At 34.6% G+C, this 18,286-nt stretch overlaps 1 protein-coding gene across 3 annotated transcripts in view; it reads left to right on the top strand.

Moving 5' to 3' along the window:
- LOC135840262 (forkhead box protein P1-like) overlaps nt 1-18,286 on the top strand; it is a 78,251-nt gene that overhangs the window by 43,673 nt on the left and 16,292 nt on the right. For 2 of the 3 annotated variants that reach the window (XM_065356697.1, XM_065356699.1), the window contains exons 2-3: nt 634-914; nt 11,754-11,843. In XM_065356697.1, the coding sequence (XP_065212769.1) occupies nt 695-914; nt 11,754-11,843 (310 nt within the window). In that variant the 5' untranslated portion in view covers nt 634-694. The remainder of the gene's footprint in view (nt 1-633; nt 915-11,753; nt 11,844-18,286) is intronic. The other variant, XM_065356698.1, reaches the window with a different exon arrangement.

The following is an 18,286-nucleotide window of genomic DNA, read 5'->3' as shown; positions in this document are numbered from 1 at the left end:
ACCTTCATCGCTTCACCTTGCGGACGAGTATACCTAGTTCTAGAGCGAGTTACTTGAGAATTTAATTAACGAGCTAGCGAATAGAAAAAAAAAGTATGCACTTGGTTGCGGTATTTAACGTATACCGTATCGTATTACCGATGGGTATTTACCTCCTTTGGTGTTGCGAATGGTTATTCTATTACGACGATGCTGCGCTGAAATCAGAGTACCGTAGATTCAACTCGTCGTTGTGTTTGATGATGACGTTGATGGTTTAAAAAAGTGTGAAAATATATCAATTTGAAAACGTTTTATAAAAAAAACTTGCAGCAACGATGAGTTGATTTTTCTGCGCTTGGTACCTACGTTTCTTCATTTGCACCTCGTTCTTTTCTCTCTTTGTATATAAGAAGCGTTTAGAATTTTTTTTAAGGTGCAGGGATATGAAAGCGAGAAGATACGCTCGGATAAACGCTTTAATTCCATTTATAATATACGTAGTTAATACACACTTTGACGCGATGGTAAAAATAATATCTCTATTTTTACTTCATCTTTTTCTTTTCTGTTTTGATTTGTGCGAATTATAAATAATATTTTTCATAGCGAGTAATTCGAGTGTGTGTTCTTTTTTGAATGTGTTTTACGTAGGTATAGGAGTCAGCATCGCGATGGTGGTTTCTAAGCAACTGATTGTTTAATTGGTTTGAAAATGCACCAGATGCCTGATCAGCATCGTTTGAGTTTACCGCCGCATGCTAGTCAATTTTTAAACCCTGCTGCTATGCGAAGACCTAACTTTCTTCAACAGATGGCTATTCAACAGCAACAACTAGTTCATCATTTGCAGATGAGTCAACGTCAGTATATGTTACAACATGGTATACCTGTTCAGCCCGATCTTCCTGGCGCACAAGCCCCCCATGCCAGAGGTGAGTTTACGTCTTTAGATTTTAAGCGATGTTTAAGGTTTAAGTGGCTCTTTATCGTGTTTATTAGTGTTATAATAGTGGGAAGCAGGTTTTCACCTTGAAATATGCAGTTTTTCGAGAAATAAATTTGGCTTAAAAATTGAATTTATCGTATACGAATTGAGTAACGATTACTCAAATTGGCCATGAAAATATTTTATTTCGGAGCAGTTTGAGTCGTTGAGTGTGAAAACAGGATGTATAGGACAATTTTTTGGTTAGAAAAAGAGGTTTTCATTTTTGACTGGAATACGTATGTTAGGTAGGTACGTAACGCTGATCTAAAAATTCTGTAGAGTTCCTGATTTGAGCCAGACATATAGAAACTTGATTTGAAAGGTTGGGTAGGTATCTATCAGATTTTACAATATTTTGCCTGACTTTTTAAAACCTTTGAAAAAATTTTGACTTCATTTTTCTATTTCGGCGTTTCCTCCCCCCCCCCCCAATTTTCTAGTCATTTTAAAATCAAATTTCTGGTGATTTTCATCAAATTTTCCAACAATTTCTTTCATCAATTTTCTAATGATTTGTCGCTAATTTCTCAGTATTTTTTTTTCAAAAACTTTTGCCAAATTTTTCCTCAACTTTTACTGTGATTTTTTTAACCAATTTTTCAATGATTTCCCTCCTAATTTTTCCATAAACTTTCTGACTGATTCCTGAGTGATTTTCTAGCTAATTTTCAAATTAATTATTCAACAGTTTTCCCCTCGTCACGCGTCGATAAATTTTCAATATCAATTTTCCAGTGATTATCGCAGTTTTACAGTTTTTTTTTTAAGTATTGAATTTGGGGTCATTTTTTCAGTTTTGACCGTACTGTTTTTTTACTGATTTTCCAGAGATTTTTTAAAGCATTTTTCGAATGATCTATAACACTGTCCAGTAATTCTTTTCAACGATTGATATTTTTCGTAGGCCTATTTTCTTTCTAATTTTCTTGCAATTTCTTTCGCTAATTTTGTTTATCATTGATTTTCAAGTTGTCTACTTTTTTGAAATAAGGTACCTTACCTACACCTAGGTAGTAATTTTGTAGTCATTTTTCACACTTATTTTTCCAGTGATTTTATAGAAGTAATTTTCTACTCGTTTTCTTCTTGTAATATAGAATTTTTTTACTATTTTTTCAGTGATGATTATTGTTTTCCCAATACTTACTTACTTTTTTCCAAGATTTTGCTGCCATTTTTTTCATTTTTCTTCTAGTCACTTTTCAAACTAATTTTCTAGATATTTTTCAAAACAATTTTTATCTCACCAAATTTACTTGATTTTTGTGTAATTTTTTTCATAATTTTTTTTAGTGATTTCCCTCCAATTTTCTAACAATTTCATTTACAAATTTTCCAGGGATAATTCAATAATTTTTTCATTGATTTTCTGTCAGTTTTTCACCAATTTTTTTCAATTATCAAATATTTTCAATAATTTTTTTTAGTGATTTTCAAGTCTTTCAATATTTTATCGTTAAAGCAAGAAGGACTATGTTCATGTACCTACGGGTATTAAGTCAAATAATGATCTTCTTAGTCATTTTGTCAATAAATATCCCTTTAGCGGGAAGATTTATCAGATACCTAGCTAGCTCGAATAGGCATTAGTCTTCAGTAATCCAACTCATCTAACATACACAGAATACATAGCAAATTAACATATATCATTGTTTTCAACTTACGATAAAATGACTTCATCAATTCACTAGATTATGCTACCTATAATTAATTTAGTGGAGACACCACCATGTAAGTCTCTACTTATCAAACTGCTAACCATCTCACCATCTCTCTATCCTTAGCCTACCCCAATAATAGTGACTGTTGATGGCTGTGTTACTTATACTAGGACCAATAAACACGCGCTCCAATTTGTAGATGCTCGGCACATCCCAAATTGACCAAAAAAGGTAATAGAATGTTAGATTATCTCTTTGGGTAAATCCAACTTAACTAGATTAGAAAACACATTAACGCCAAATCTACAATCTACATTGGGTAAAAACAAAAGCAATGCGACTTGAGATAAATCCCTGTCACATGTCGATAAATAGAATTGTGGAGATAGATTCCGCACATTACGATATGCTGTTACAAGCACATCTCCATGTATAGGTCATCACATGCGTTAGCTACCTACTAGAGGCCTAGCAGTACCTAGCTTCTGAGAGCTTCATAGGTACCTGGCGACTTACCGCCTTGTTACCTACTTTTCGGACACTGAGTGTATTTACGTATTACCACACAGACATTTATCTAATAGTATTTATCTTACGAAATAAGAAACATCTTCAGTTGTTTTATGCATCGTTTATTACTCAAGTACATAATAACAACTTACTCAAGCTTATTATTATTATACTGGCCTGTACAGTATTACGAAAGGAGAGATGGCATTTCATGCCTTAGAAAGTGCAAAGCACATCACCACTGGGAATAGGGAACAGTACACGGATGTGGGAAGTTCCATATATGTTACTCATTAAGCTGAGATTTACAATAAGGATCGACAGTTGTTTTACGTAATAACTCCTGGACCCAAGTGCATCTGGACAACTCTATCAGCCTAACTGGAACACAGATCATATTACAAAATAGATCACTTGATCACAAGCTTCACCAGTTCATATTTCGTATATGACTGGACTTGTGCTACTAGTTTTGTATAACTAGACTTACGCAAATGTATGATATAGGCAGGGCTGTTAATACGAAACGAAACGAAACGAAAGACACGAAACGAAACGGAAAATTTTCCCTCTGGACACGAAACGAGACACGAAACGAAACGAATCAAAAAAATTACACGAAACGAAACGTTATAACGAAACGAATCATTTTTGTTTCTTCAATTTTCAATTTTTCATTGCAAGTTTTTTTGTAAATTTCGACCAAATTCTGTCAAATTCACTCAAATTTCATCCATTTAGAGCCTCTAGAGGGGTTCTCTTCTGAATTTATTAATGAAAATGTCTGCTTTTCTCACTTTTTTGGCTGAAAGGAAACGAAACGAAACGACACGAAACGGCACGAAACGAAATGATACCACTTTTATGGAACGAAACGAAACGTTATAACGAAACAGTTTGGTTCAAAGAGCTCAACCGAAACGAAACGATACGTTTACGTTTCGTGTCAAACAGCCCTGGATATAGGTACAAGCCTAAATCATCTCCGGAACACTGATAACCGATGTTATTCATCGGGAGTCGCCAAATGACTGGTTTCTCTAGCGTATGTTCTCACGATACAAAGTAGTGAGAGAACTAATCCGCTAGGTGTCGTATTACGGAACTATTTTTAATGTTGACTAGAGGCAGAACGAATTTCTCTCGCTTACGCGACCGAAAATACATCACAATCTGTCTCTACAGAATTACACCTAACCTCCATTGTTGATGAGACTCCTGCCACTGCGAATAGCTGGAATCAAGTGATTGTACTTACTCTTGGTCTTTGGGGAGTACTGCGGTAACCTTCAAGTACATCCTCTAACACACCCTATACAGGGTGTTAAATGAAGCGTGGGCAATAATTTCACAATAGATGTAACTGGAGTAGACTAACAAAAAACGTTATTATGATAAGTTGCCTATCTTGTAAAATGAAGGCACCACATGCTCCACAAAACTGGAAATTTACCTATTTTGAAAAATTCATCAAAAATTAGAAAACGTTTGAATCATTTAGGTGATGCCCGCAACCCATAGTACTCGAGTGGGCAAACAAAAAAAGTTATTATGACCAATTCCCTATCTTCAAAATTGAAGGGGCAAACCTGATTCAAAATTTCCAAACTTTGAGTGCCCCAAATTTGAATTTGGAAATTGAGCTTGCCCCTTCAATTTTGAAGATAGGCAATTGGTCATAATAACTTTTTTTGTTCATCTACTCGAGTACTATGGGTTATAGGGACATTATTTGAATGATTCAATTATCTTCTTATTTTTGATGACTTGTTCAAAATTGGCGAGTTTTAGTTCAATACGCAGACGTTAAGAAAATGTTTGAATCATTCAAAGAATGCCCTTAACCCATAGTACTCGAGTGGACGAACAATAAAATTCATTTTTTTTTTTCAAATTTGATAAAGTTGTTGACTATGACAAATAAGCATCACCTTCTGTGCACAGTTCAATGTTCAATTTCATTATTTTCTTCAGAATTGTGTTTCTCGGTAACCTCTTGAATATCTAGCAACGAAAATTTGATAACAAAATTAAGTAGGTAGGCATAAAATGAAATCAATCTCAACTGAAAATCGAGTAGGTCTAGGTACCCAGCTACCCACCTACGCTACGTAGTGCAATAAATACTAATATCTAAAAATATCACGTTATTAATAAATAAAACATTAAAATGAAATAAAAATTCACAAAACGTGAGAAATCATGCAAAAACTCAGCGAAATGCAAAATGACTGTAAAACTCGAACCAATATTCCAATATAAATTCGCTTTATTCTATCTACTGCTTTGTAGTACTCGTAAAATGCATCTTAATAATACGTTCGGTATTGAAAATCAGAAAAAAAAATACTTCATTACGACCGACGACGTCGAAAAAAGTATATAAAATAAAAGAAGTTTTGTTTACTTTTAAGAGCATTTGGTTTTTTAAATGCCCAAGTTCGCGATATATAAGCAAATCGCAAAACAGAAAAAAATCTGAATATATTATTATAAAAATTCTAGAGGTTTCTAGGCTCTCATTCCTCTTCGCCTTTACTTTCGGACGACGAATCTTATTAGTGTAACTTGGCTAGAGAAATACTCGATTCGCGTACAGTGCGCTACGAGTTGGCGAGAAAATTTTCTTGAAAATGCTAATTTTTTAATGAAATTATCGAGTGAATTTGTCAACGGCAAGTTTTACTAATTAACTCTCGCCTATTGTTTTTTAACGCACGTAAAAGTTTATGAGTAAAGTCATAACGTCGAGAAATCACTGTGTAATGATAGTTTCACCATATTCCGGGATGCGCTGCTCTCGCTCAGGTTTTATGTACACAATAAGCAACGATTTAAGTGTCTTCGACAGGGTATTTTTTTTTCGTCATTTACCGCAGCACAGGCTGCAAAATATAATTCAATCATTGTCTGCTGGCGATTAATTAAAATATTTTCTCAGTTTTAATTTTCTCTCGTCGTCTTGGAATTCAGTTCATTTTTCTGCGAGTGGTAAATTTGAATAATTAATATCGTCTGGATTATGGTATGGGTACTTGAGTAGTGGAGGTAGCCGATTGAAGTTGAGTATAAAACCGCAATGGTATAGTAGCGATGAGATTTTTAATAAACATAGTCAATCGAAGACCCGAAGAGGGAGAATCTGGCGCCAGAATATTTGTGTATTGATGCAATATGCATACCTTCTGGCAAATAGAATTATCCGATGGTAGTAAATACGATTAATCTGAGTTGCAAATCTCTAAGAACGTGCTTCGAATAAGATGCTTAAGTACATTACAAACAAGATGCACGTATTGAAATCGCGTATACGAGTACTTGGACTTTGTGGGAGACGATACGATGTGGAATATACATAGGTAGACTACTGGCACGAATCTTGGTGTTTACTTATGGCTCACGCACGATGACTTTCTAATGTACGTTTAAAAAGCTACTATTTTGGCATTGGATTGTGCCTGTTTGAATCAAAAGTGTTGCTAAAATTAAACCGTTTAATGTCTCCAATTGTGGCTAATTTTATGAAATGATCAATATCCATTGGAGGAAGAAAAATCATCGCATTTTACTCCAAATACAGGGATGGAGGAATACCTGGTTTATTTGCGGCTCTCAATTCTTTTTTTTCCCAAAATTTTAAAAACAAGCTAATCTTGGACAAAGAACAGGAAAACCTTTGATTTTACTTTTCAGTTCTGGAACTACTAATTTGTATAAAAATGAAGGAAATCAACTACATATCTGCTCTTACATCAATAAAAAACTACAGGTCAAAGTATTCACATCCTATATTACTTAAAATTATTGAACTCCTCCAGCTCTTCCAAAACAGCACACCCATACTACATATGTTGTCAATCCATCTATCTGACCTAAAACCCCATTCCAAAACACTAATGCATGAAGTGTTTCAATCTTTATGGTCCGTAGTCCCAAGTTCAAATCAATTAAAAAGCATCAAAACACCACATCTTTATTCTTTATGGAAAACTTCTACGTAAGCAACTTCAGCGTAGATCTGAGGTTCTTCTCACCAGACGCAGGACTGGCCACACCCTTCTTACACATCAATTCATTAAACAGCCTCCCCCCATCATACCCAGAATGCAATGTCCCCCTAAACATTGCTCATTTACTAATAGACTGTCCTTCCTACCAAAATGAACGCTCCAGACTCCTTAATTTCAACCAACTTCCGGCCCTCCTTTCTGATGACTCATGTGAGCCTCTAGCCTAAGTCGCTGTATATGGCTCATAAAATAAAATTTTCAAATATTTATTCGCTTGGCTGAGCCTTGAAAATTTGGGAACTGTAATTTTGAAGTCCTTCCATATGAGATCCGTAGTAGCCTTTGATTGCACAACATCTCCAAAGCAGATAGGGGAGAGCCGCCTAAGATGGCATACTTTGCACATTTTGCGATCTGGAGGGCGCTATAATGAATTATCTGAAAAAATGAATACACCATCTGAAACTTTGAACATTTGGCTACAAATTCCCCCCTGGTTTTAAAATTTTACTCATTTTTAGTACCTGTAATTTGCACTTTTTTTTTAAAGTTCCAAATGTGCCATCTTGGACAGAGGTATGGATAAGATGGCATACCTATAAAAATTTTCTCAAAAAAGAAGAAAAAGTCGATTTAAAGCTGTTTTTATAACGAAATTCAAGTACAAAAGCTGAAATGCGTATGAGAATAATTCAAAAATGAAGAAAAACTCTAAGGAAATCGGTTTTATCACAAAAACTGAAATACCTATGAAAATATTTCAAAAATGAAGAAAAACTCATTTGAACATTTTTATGAAAATACAATGTTATTGGTAGGTGCCATCTTGGGCAAAAAATGCTACGCCATCTTGGGCAAACACATTGATAATTTCAGAGTGATATTAGAAGCATACATAAGGTGATGCAATTATTATAACTATTAGCTCATTACTTACCTTTTTTCTTATACTTTTTGTATTCGCAATCACTTTTTTCCAACAAAATATTTTTCAAACCAATATCTCATTCCAAAGTAGCAGCAATGTAAAAATCACAACCCCCAAAATATTGTTTTTCGTTTTTTTCCTACTTTCACCATTAAAAAATTTGTTACATACCGGGATACAATGTTCACAGTGTTGACAACATTCTAAGTGAAAAACTTTTTTTTTTTTCAGTTTGTAGTTTTCGAGTAATTGTCACTATGCCATCTTAGACACTATGCTATCTTAGGCAGCTCTCCTACTTTCTTCTCGCATTCTGCACTCATGGTCCATGTTTCACAGGAATACTTCAGAATGGTCCATAAGTAGCATCTCATAATTCTCTTCCTCAGACCTAGACTCATCATTCAATTTCCCAGCACATTGGCTAGGTTATTGAAAGCACTTCATGCCATTCCAATCCGTGATTCAATTTTTTCATCGATTGGTTTTGGCTTGACCTCCAATCTCACGAATATTATCCTCTCTGATTTTGGAATTGTAGCACTGATTTTATCGCTGATTCTGGTATGTATTAATATACCCACACCTAGTTTGTTGTGTCTTTTCCAGCATAAATTATTTAATGATCTTTATCTGCCTGGTTTCTACCATTTCCAGTCCATCGGGTCTTGCTTATTCTTAATATGTCAATTTGCAATCTCCTGGCTTCTGTAATCACATTAGCGAGTTTTCCAATTTTGTATAAAGTTCTCAGCTTCTCACATTCCAGGTCCCTATCGACAAAAAAGCATGCGATTCAGCCTGCGAATAGCATGTGTAAAAGTAATGTTAAAGAATATAAAATGAAAAAACAGTTGAAAAAATGTTGCCCTAGGCAGGGATCGACCCCGGGACACGCAGTTTCTATTTTTCTGCGTTACGTTACCTAACCCACTTGGCCACTTCGCTGCTTGCAAAGAGTGGAGTTATTTCTCCATAAATGTTTGCACTTTTTGGACTTCGGAGAAAAATTTTAAAATTTAATAAGTTCACAACGCACAAACGTTTATGCAGAAATAACTCCACTCTTCACAAGCAGTGAAGTGGCCGAGTGGGTTAGGTAACTCAGAAAAATAGGAAACTGTATGTCCTGGGTTCAATCTTCACCTAGGGCAATTTTTTTTCAATTTTTCTTTCATTTTACATTCTTTAACATTACTTTTACGCATGCTATTTGCAGGCTGAATCACATGTGTTTTTTTTTGAAAAAGTCCAAATTCACTCATATGCATCTACACGCATGTTTTTATGCATAATTTTGTCAGTAGGGGTTGTGAAGGTTGATGTTGTTCCACCTTGTTTTAACTCGCACCCTATCCAGCTGCCTTGGCGGATGAGGATCAGCCTGATGAAGACTTAGGGCCATTGCTAAATTGATGTCCATATAACTCTGGGGAGATGTAATGGTGTTGGTTTCCCATTGCCTTCCACCATGATTTTCTGTTGGGGTTTACTCCCTTAGCCGAAGAATAGGAGAGGAGTGGAAAGTTGTAGTAGAAGATATCAAGAACAGAAAACTAAAGTATTTAGCACATAAAATACGAGAACGGAGAAACCGGTATTTTCATTCTAGCGGTGCGGGGGAAAATTCAAGGAAAAATGACAAGAGGGAGGAAACGATCAGAGCTGCTAACAACAAACTCACCGGCAAACTCTCCCTGTAAGACCCTGAAGGAAACTATCAGATATGCTAGAAACCAGATAATATAGATGTAATTATACGCTATAAGAACTGTGGTTTAGAGCAACAGCTTCTAGGTTCTAATTGCGACAATTTTGATCATCACTGAGTAATTTATTCTAAACCACCACAAGAAATTCATTTGAGATCATGAAAAAATCCATTCAATATCATTTTAAAAAAATCATTAGAATTCATCACTGAAAAATTGAAAAAAAAATGAAATTCTAAATCACCAAGAAAATATTTTATTCCAAAAATCATCAAAAAAATTTATTGAAAAAACTACTTTGAAAAATTCAAATTAAATATCATTTGCCAATATGGTTATTCAACATCAAACAGAAACATCTTTCAATAGAAAACAATAAATTTCAAAAAACTAAAAATAAACACTCACATTTCCAAAACAACTTATCCATGGCACTACAACACCATAAAATGGCCCATGAGAGCTGGAACAGTTTGAGGTAAACCATTGCACCCCCACCACCAATTTTTTCCAGTGAATACCTTATTGAACACAACGGGTAAAAACATGCCTCTTGAAATCTGAAGATCTTATTTTAAGTTTCTTGCCCTTTTGTTTGTTCAATTTTGTAAAAGAGACAAAGGGTATAAAGGTTGGTTTTTCAAAATTGAAAAACGTGACAGTAATGTTTACATTTTTCATAAGAGAAGCATTCAAGTAAACACAATGAGTCATAAAAAGCTTTTATAGGTACCTACAATTTGAAAATTTCTCATCTAGAGTGTTATCTTTCCCGTTGCTCAATTTCAAAAATTCAAAATTTATTTTCTAAAAAAGAAAAATCGATCCTTGCTTCCTTGCCTCTAAGAAAACATTTGAGGCAAAGAATTTTTTTTTAAGAACTTCTGAGATCGACAATTTCTGCAGTAAATTACTCGAAACTTCTTTATAAAAGTTGCTGTTTTTATTTCTGGCAACTTGAAGCTCTTATCTTTAAATTTACTCTTCTTGTGGAAAATTGAAATCACAATAATTCGTACTATTTTTGCTATTGTCAAAAATTTCGAAAAATCAATTTCAACAGCTCAAAATTTGGTTCTCAACATCTGGGTGATATGTTCTTTCAATGAGCCAAATTTAAGCTCAATCCGAGTTGACGGATTGTAAATGATTCCTTGGTAAAGCTTCCTTAAACTGAAGAACACACATGATTGAAAATGATCAATATAGGTACTCGTAACTTTCTAAAATAAAAATCAAATTTTCACCCTTCATTCCCAAAACTAAAAAAGATTTCCTCGCGAAATAAAATCCAACTAATAGACAAAACTCGAGAAAAACCCAACGTGAAAAGAAACCGATAAAAAATCTTATACGTTGGAATAAAACTAAAACGACGGAGCATTAATAGCGCCCAATGTTACCGATAATTACATAGCTGGATGGGCTGAGTGAGCCTTATTATGTTAGTGGCGCGTTTACATTGTACGATATCGCTATTATAAAAGGCCCTTTTTAACTTAAGCTTTTAACCATTGTCGAGTGGCTGCGCTCTGCTTCTTGTGTTTTAACCCTTACAGTGAAACACCTGCCTTGCTCGCCCCTCGCCACAACTCGATTTCGCTAATATGATAGTATAGGTGCACTTTTTCCTGGTGTAATTGAAAAAAAAAACTTGCTCGTTTCGAATGAAATTTTCCTGCTTTTTTTTCTGCTCTCTCCTTCTCGTTCATCCTCGTTGTTGTTGTTCAACCCTATGATGTATGTTTTTTAACGGATTGTTTCGGATTTTTTTTTCTGTTTTTCGAGTGGTTTTTTTCGCTGCTGTGGTTGAGGATGCGATGTTTGTAGAAAGAGGACCCGGTATATACTGAATTTTTCTCTTTAAAAAAATATACGCGTGTATCGTTATAAATGTAGGCGTATTTTATCGGGTGGTTGTGTATTTTTTGTCTCACAGAAATGGTCATGTTTGTGTTTCAGGTGATTTCAATGGATTATGGAATACGATTAGTGGAGAGAACCAAGATTTGAATCAAAACACCAACAATGAAAATGCTCTAGGTATTAACGGTAAGATATACCTATTTACCTGTAATCGTGTGGGATGAAATTGGTTGGTTTTTGAGTTATTAGATCATTTCTGGAAGTGGGAGAGAGAGAAATGAAAGGTTTAGATGTTTTGTAAAATTTTGGTAGTAGATCGATAAATGATATGATTTTTGAGGTTTTTTAATTATGTACACTACTTACAATTTTTTGAGACGTTTTAGTTTTTTTTTTTTTTTTCAAAACCTGAGAACAGTTTTGAGCCATTCCAAAATTTTTTGAAGAGATTTTTGGATTTTAAGTGTTCAAAAAATTCATGTAAAATAATTCAAATGAAATTTTGTGTTTTTAAACAATTGCTCATGACAAGTCCTTTTGAGTTAGGTAGTCTGAAGAGAAAAGGAGACCACGCCATTTCCTTGAAATAAAAACAAAAGAAGCACAAAATATTTTTATGCAAAAAATTAAGATGATATTTTCCACTTATTTCCCATCTTAACTTTCCGTCGCCATCATAAAGAAATTAAAACTTTTCCATTTCAAGTACCAAATCAAACCCACTAATCGTGGAAACTTGTCAATTATGAAATTCATATTATAATTAAATCGAAACTTTAAATAAAAAGTATCAAATTGTCAATGGGTACTTATCACGTCAAATTTAAATCCTTGATTTTTATTTAAAATTAATTATCAAAAATACACACCTGCTTACTTAATCCTTAAGTCTCGAGTTAAGTACACGAGTTTTTAAATTTAAAAGAGAAACCCAACTACCTATATAAAAGAAAGTGCGAGTAAAAACAATTTTCAACATACCTATAAGTTTCATTTTTCAAAAAAAAAAAAGACCCCGTCTAGCGAATAAAATACCTTAGCGGGTATAAAGATGGATTTAAAACAGCTTAAAAGTTCCAAAAGTTTTGCCAAAAAAAAAAGATGTCCAAGTACGAAGAAAGGTAAATCATACCTTGATTGACCTTTAATCACTTAAAAATTATAAAAATCATCATTTTAAACTTCTTCTAACGTAAACGAATGGAGATAACTACCTATCTCAATATTGCTCAAAAAACACATCGTGAGAGTTGATAATTGGGGAAGAGGGGGGGGGGGTGAAAAGACTATAAAAATAATCACCATTTCTTAAAGAACAGACACTCTTTAGAACCGCTGAACTTTTCAAAATAACCAAATTAACAAGTTAAATAATACGATAAAAATACGCTAGTAATGAATTTCATTCTAAACGCTCAGACCGAAGCGGAAGTAAAAGATTTTATAAGAGAATACGATGAAAAAAAAGAAAGGGGTGGAAGGAGAGAGAGAGAGAGAGGGAGTACTGGAGATAATTTTCATCATCGTCGTAGAAACAGTCCATCTGGTAAGATTTTTATTGTTCATAAAACTGTACATGATGAGGAGTCGCGTAAGATATCGAAATTTAATAAAAAAGTGCTGAATAACAAGAATATTTTCAAGTTTTTTTTTTTTACTTTTTTACTTCATGAAGCAGAGAGCTCGCACGATTTGTGAAATGGCGAAAAAAAATGAACTTATTTCTCTGTTTTATTTATCATTGTTAGAAAAGAAAGTAAACAATATACTTTTTTATGAAGTTTAAAAAGAAAACTCTTAAAAATATTTTTAATGAATGTCTTTAGTTTTGTAAACAGAGTTAACTTTGTTGCTAGTTTGTGTTTCATTACTTTCTTTTTGTATTCGTAAATTTTTTTGCCAAAGTTTAATTTTACTTTAATTTTTTTGTATAAGCTTGAAAATTCCACTATTTTATGGAATGTGAAAAATGCTCGGTAGTTGCGTTTTGTTGTTTTTATTTTATTTTTTACGTATTTTTAAACCAACAAACGCGAAGTTTCCTTCACCTAGTAGCTTTTTCTTCTCTGGTCGCGGAATTTTTACCTGATTAATTCTTTTCGCCGCGCGTTCGTGTTTTCTTTTTCTTTAATTTTCAACACAATAAGATAATTGTAGTGTGAAAACGACGACAAACAGCGACGATAATGGTTTACACTTTTGGCTCTCTCGCTCGGTGTTCGTGATACAGGCGACCGGGGTTAATTTGGCGACGTGTATAGAAATCAAGCAGCAACCACCCTAATTCGCTATGCTTCCTAAAACGTACAAACGATCGTGAAACTTACAACGAGATTGATTGTTGTTAAACCGCAATGACGGAAACGTCGTTATAAATATCAGTTTGTCGAAGATTAAATGGATTACCGCATTTACACTATATATGGTCTTCGGTCAGTTTTATTAACTCGAACCGTGTATACGAAAATTTCATCGCTATGTTGCAGTTGAGCTGCGTTGCTCTGGTTTGTTTATTTTGTACCATTTTGCAAAATCATTTCGACGTTAATTTGTATCCTGCATCCAAGTTTATACAGATGGTGGATATTTTTTGTTTCCAACGTGTAAGATCGTGTAGGTTTGCTTGTTGGTGAATTTCAATAATGATGACGAAGGGGTTGATGAATACGAGTATTATATCGTCAATATTGTGCCATCGAATTTGTAACGTTGGTGGAAGTTTTTGAACTTTGAGCTAGAGAAAATGTATTTTCGACTCTTGACTCAAAAAAAAAAAAAAAATTGAAATGGGGAGAAATTTTCGTGATTCTTAATAGTGAAACGTCATCTCTCCTCCCTCTAATAATTCATCATTAATAGGTACTTAATACTTATGAATTTGAAAGATTACCAAATTTTTGCAGATTTTTTTCAACTGAATATTTTTTTATTTCACAAGTTTTTAAATTGCTTTTATGTTTTATTCATACATATTGATTAGGTTTTTCAAATTATTTAGCAAGCTGTTGAGGTTACTCTATTTCTTCGTATCATTTACTTTTTCTCATAATAGCCTACCTAATGCTTTCTTTTTTCACAGAATTGAATTTAATTCATAAAAAATTATTGCTATATAAATTTATATTTATTTTTCCAAATCGTTTAATCCTGGCTTCAAGTCTAGGTAGATACACTCAATTTCCAAAGTTCAACTTTCAATTTGAAGAAAGGTCAACTATGCACTTTTTGGAGAGGACACAACCGATTAATGATAAGTGTTAGGTGATTTGGCCTTGAATGGGGACTTTGAAATCAATAACAAAGGAAATCCAAACCTCATAATCCAAAACCACCTTTACCTCGCCCTAATCCTTCCAAATGAGGCATACGAGTAATTGCAATTTTTGTATGAAAATCGTCAGTAGCCTTGGTAGTCTTAAACTGAATATTATTGTGTTTAAAAATTCTATTGATATTCTGAAAAAAATGATAATTTTTTTTTCAAATTTTCAGCATAGACAAATTAATAATTGTTTAAAATTAAAACATTACAAAACTGTTGGACACCTGCTTTAAATTTATTCTAAAATTATTACCTCTTGGGTGAATGCCTGGCCGTCCGAGGTCATCAGTCTGACTTCGTAAGGTCATCAACCCTTGTCTGTCTAGCATCTCAAGGTTATCTATCTGTCTGGCCTCTTGAACTTATTGACCCGTCTGACTCACCCCTTATGGTCACTGACCGGTCTGAATGGCCTCCAAAGGTCATTGGCCCTTCTATCAGACTTCTTAAGGTGAATGATCCGTTTGCTTGGCTTCTCAAGGTCGTCTGCATTACTGTCTGGCCTCTTGAGGTCCTCTCTGTCTGACTCCCCATGGTCGTCATCTGCCTATCTGTCTGCCTGTATGGCTTTTTAAGGTCATTGACTTGTCTGTCCGTCCTCTCAGGGTCGTCTGGACTCCTGTCTGGCCTCTAGAGGTCATTAACCGGTCTGTCTGGCTTCTCATGGTCGTCTATCTACCTATCTGACTGTCCAAGATTGTCTGCCTGCGTGACTTTTCGAGGTCATTGACCTGTCTGTCTGGCCTCTCAAGGTCGTCTGGGCTCATGTCCGGCCTCTTAAAGTTATTGACCCATCTATCTGGCTTCTCATGGTCGTCTATTTGCCTGTCTACTTCTTAGGGCCGTTGACCTGTTCATCTAGCATTTCAAGGTCGTCTGCTTACCTGCCTGCCTGGCAGGCTTCTCAAGGTCATTGACCGTCTGTCTGGTCTCTCAATGTCTTTTGCATTCCTGGCTGCCTATTAAGGTCATTGACCCTTTTGCCTGGCATCTTAGGGTCTGTCTCGCTGTCCAAGGTCGTCTGCCTGTCTGACTTCTTAAAGTCAACGATCGGTCTGTCTGACCTCTCAAAATGGTCTGTCTGTCTATCCGGCTGTGCAGTCTCTTGAGGTCATTGACTCGTCAGTATGGCTTCCTACGGTGGTCTCCATGGCTGTCTAAATGGCTGTCTGGTTGTCCATTGTCGTTTGTTACATTGTGTGGCTTCTTAGGGTCATTGAAATATCTGTTGGGCCTTGTAAGGTCATTGGCATCCCTATCTGGCCTCTAAAAGCCATTGATCTGTGCTTCTGTACTCTATTAGAATCACTGATCCACATATCTGGCCTCTCAGGGTCATCTGCCTATACCTGTATGGCCTATCAAAGTCATCCGTATTATTTTTCTTTCTCTTGAGGTCATTGACCTTGATTTTTTTCAACTTTTTTTAAAACTTATTACCTAGAAAACGGTTGAACCGATTTCGATGAAACTTGAAATCTCACAAAGCCTCCACCATTCCTAACAAACCGTTCATTAACAAGTGGATCTGTTTTCAAACAAATTGTTTACGTATAAATTGATTCAACTCTCAGTGAATTGTTCCTGAGAGTATTAATTCATTTAGGCATTATTAAGGAAATCATTCATGAACGAATCAATTAATTTTTTGAAAGAATCATTCGCAAACGAGTTGATTCGTACAAGTGACTCTTTCGCGAACGAATCGATTCATTTGCCTAATTTTTGATGAATCATTCGCGAACGAATTGAATAATTGTTGGTGAATCATTCGTGAACGGATTGATCAATTCTTCCATTTAGGAATCAATTCGTTCGCGAATGATTCACCAAAAATTATTCAATTCGTTTGCGAATGATTCACTAAAAATTATTCAATTCGTTCGTGAATGATTCACCCAAAATTAGGCAAATGAATCGATTCGTTCACAAAAGAGTCACTCATACGAATCAACGCGTTTGTGAATGATTCACCAAAAATCAAGTAATTGAATCGATTCGTTCGCGAACGAGTTACTTGTACAATTCAATTCGTTTGCGAATTATTCACCAAAAGTTATTCAATCCGGCTGCGAATGATTTACCAAAAATTATTCAATTCGTTCGTGAATGATTCACCAAAAATTAAGCAAATGAATCGATTCGTTCGCGAACGAGTCACTTATACGATTCAATTCGTTCGCAAATAGTTCACCAAAAATTATTCAATTCGTTCGCGAGTGATTCACCAGAAAATAATTCAATTTGTTCAATCGCCAATCGGTTCTGAATGATTCGATTCGATCCGCTTCGCTTGAAAACAGATCAAATTCTTATACAATAGTTTCACAAAAACTGAATCAGTCGTAAATTAATTGATCCGTTTACAAATGACTCACCAATAAATCAATCAATTTATTCAATCACCAACCATTCGTAAATGATTTGATTCGATTTTAAACAGATCAAATTGCTGTACAAATGTTCTAAAAAAATTGACTCAATTTGTTCGTAAAAGATTTGTATTTGAAGAAAAGTCGATCTTCTCACGCATAATGCGTGAGTATTTTTTAAAAAGAATGTTCCTATTCGAGAGCAATAACGTAAAAATGGTGAGAACGGAAATGGGAAATGGAAGGGGTGTGCTTAATCCTCGTTTTTAGGCGTTTTTCTTAGAAAAAGGTGTTTCAAATGGATCTGAAGAGACCTATTTTATAGGTATGTTTGGATCCAACTCAATCTGATCTAAACCAAGATATAATTATCATTCAGGTAGATATTTTTTTTTATTTTATTGTGAGCGTTTATATTACAAGATTTAAGTATTACACCCAAGTACTTGAATTCCGCTATTTTTTGGATCAAATTTGATGTGATTAAATCTAATTAGATAAAGGTTCTTATCAAATAAAAAATGATCAAAACCTCGAATAATGTTTTCAGTTATTTTCAAAACACTGAAAATTTCCATATTTTTCCAGTTTTCTTTAAAAATCGCGTAGAAAGAATGAAAATTAATAAAAAATACAAGCCGACTACGAAACAGCAAAGGAAACCTGGAACGTATGGTAACTAGTTAAACCGCAAAATATCGCAAACAAAGCGAAACATTTTACATGGAAGGTGCTGAGGAAACCCCGTCTACAGGGGTTATTTTTCGGGTGTATCTGTTGTTGTTGTTGTTGTTAGTACCCACGTCTACGTAGTGTAGGTACACTTTCGATATCACCATCCGCCGTATTTACATATTTTTTGGAAATTTAATTAAATGCCAAGTTTGCGCACTCGTTTATCGTTACAAACAGTTTGTTTTTCATTCACGTTGTAA

Source organism: Planococcus citri, chromosome 3, assembly GCF_950023065.1.
Source record: "Planococcus citri chromosome 3, ihPlaCitr1.1, whole genome shotgun sequence".
Taxonomy (NCBI): Eukaryota; Metazoa; Arthropoda; class Insecta; order Hemiptera; family Pseudococcidae; genus Planococcus; species Planococcus citri.
The sequence above is the reverse complement of the archived record's forward strand: the minus strand, read 5'-3'. Positions and strand labels throughout refer to the sequence as shown.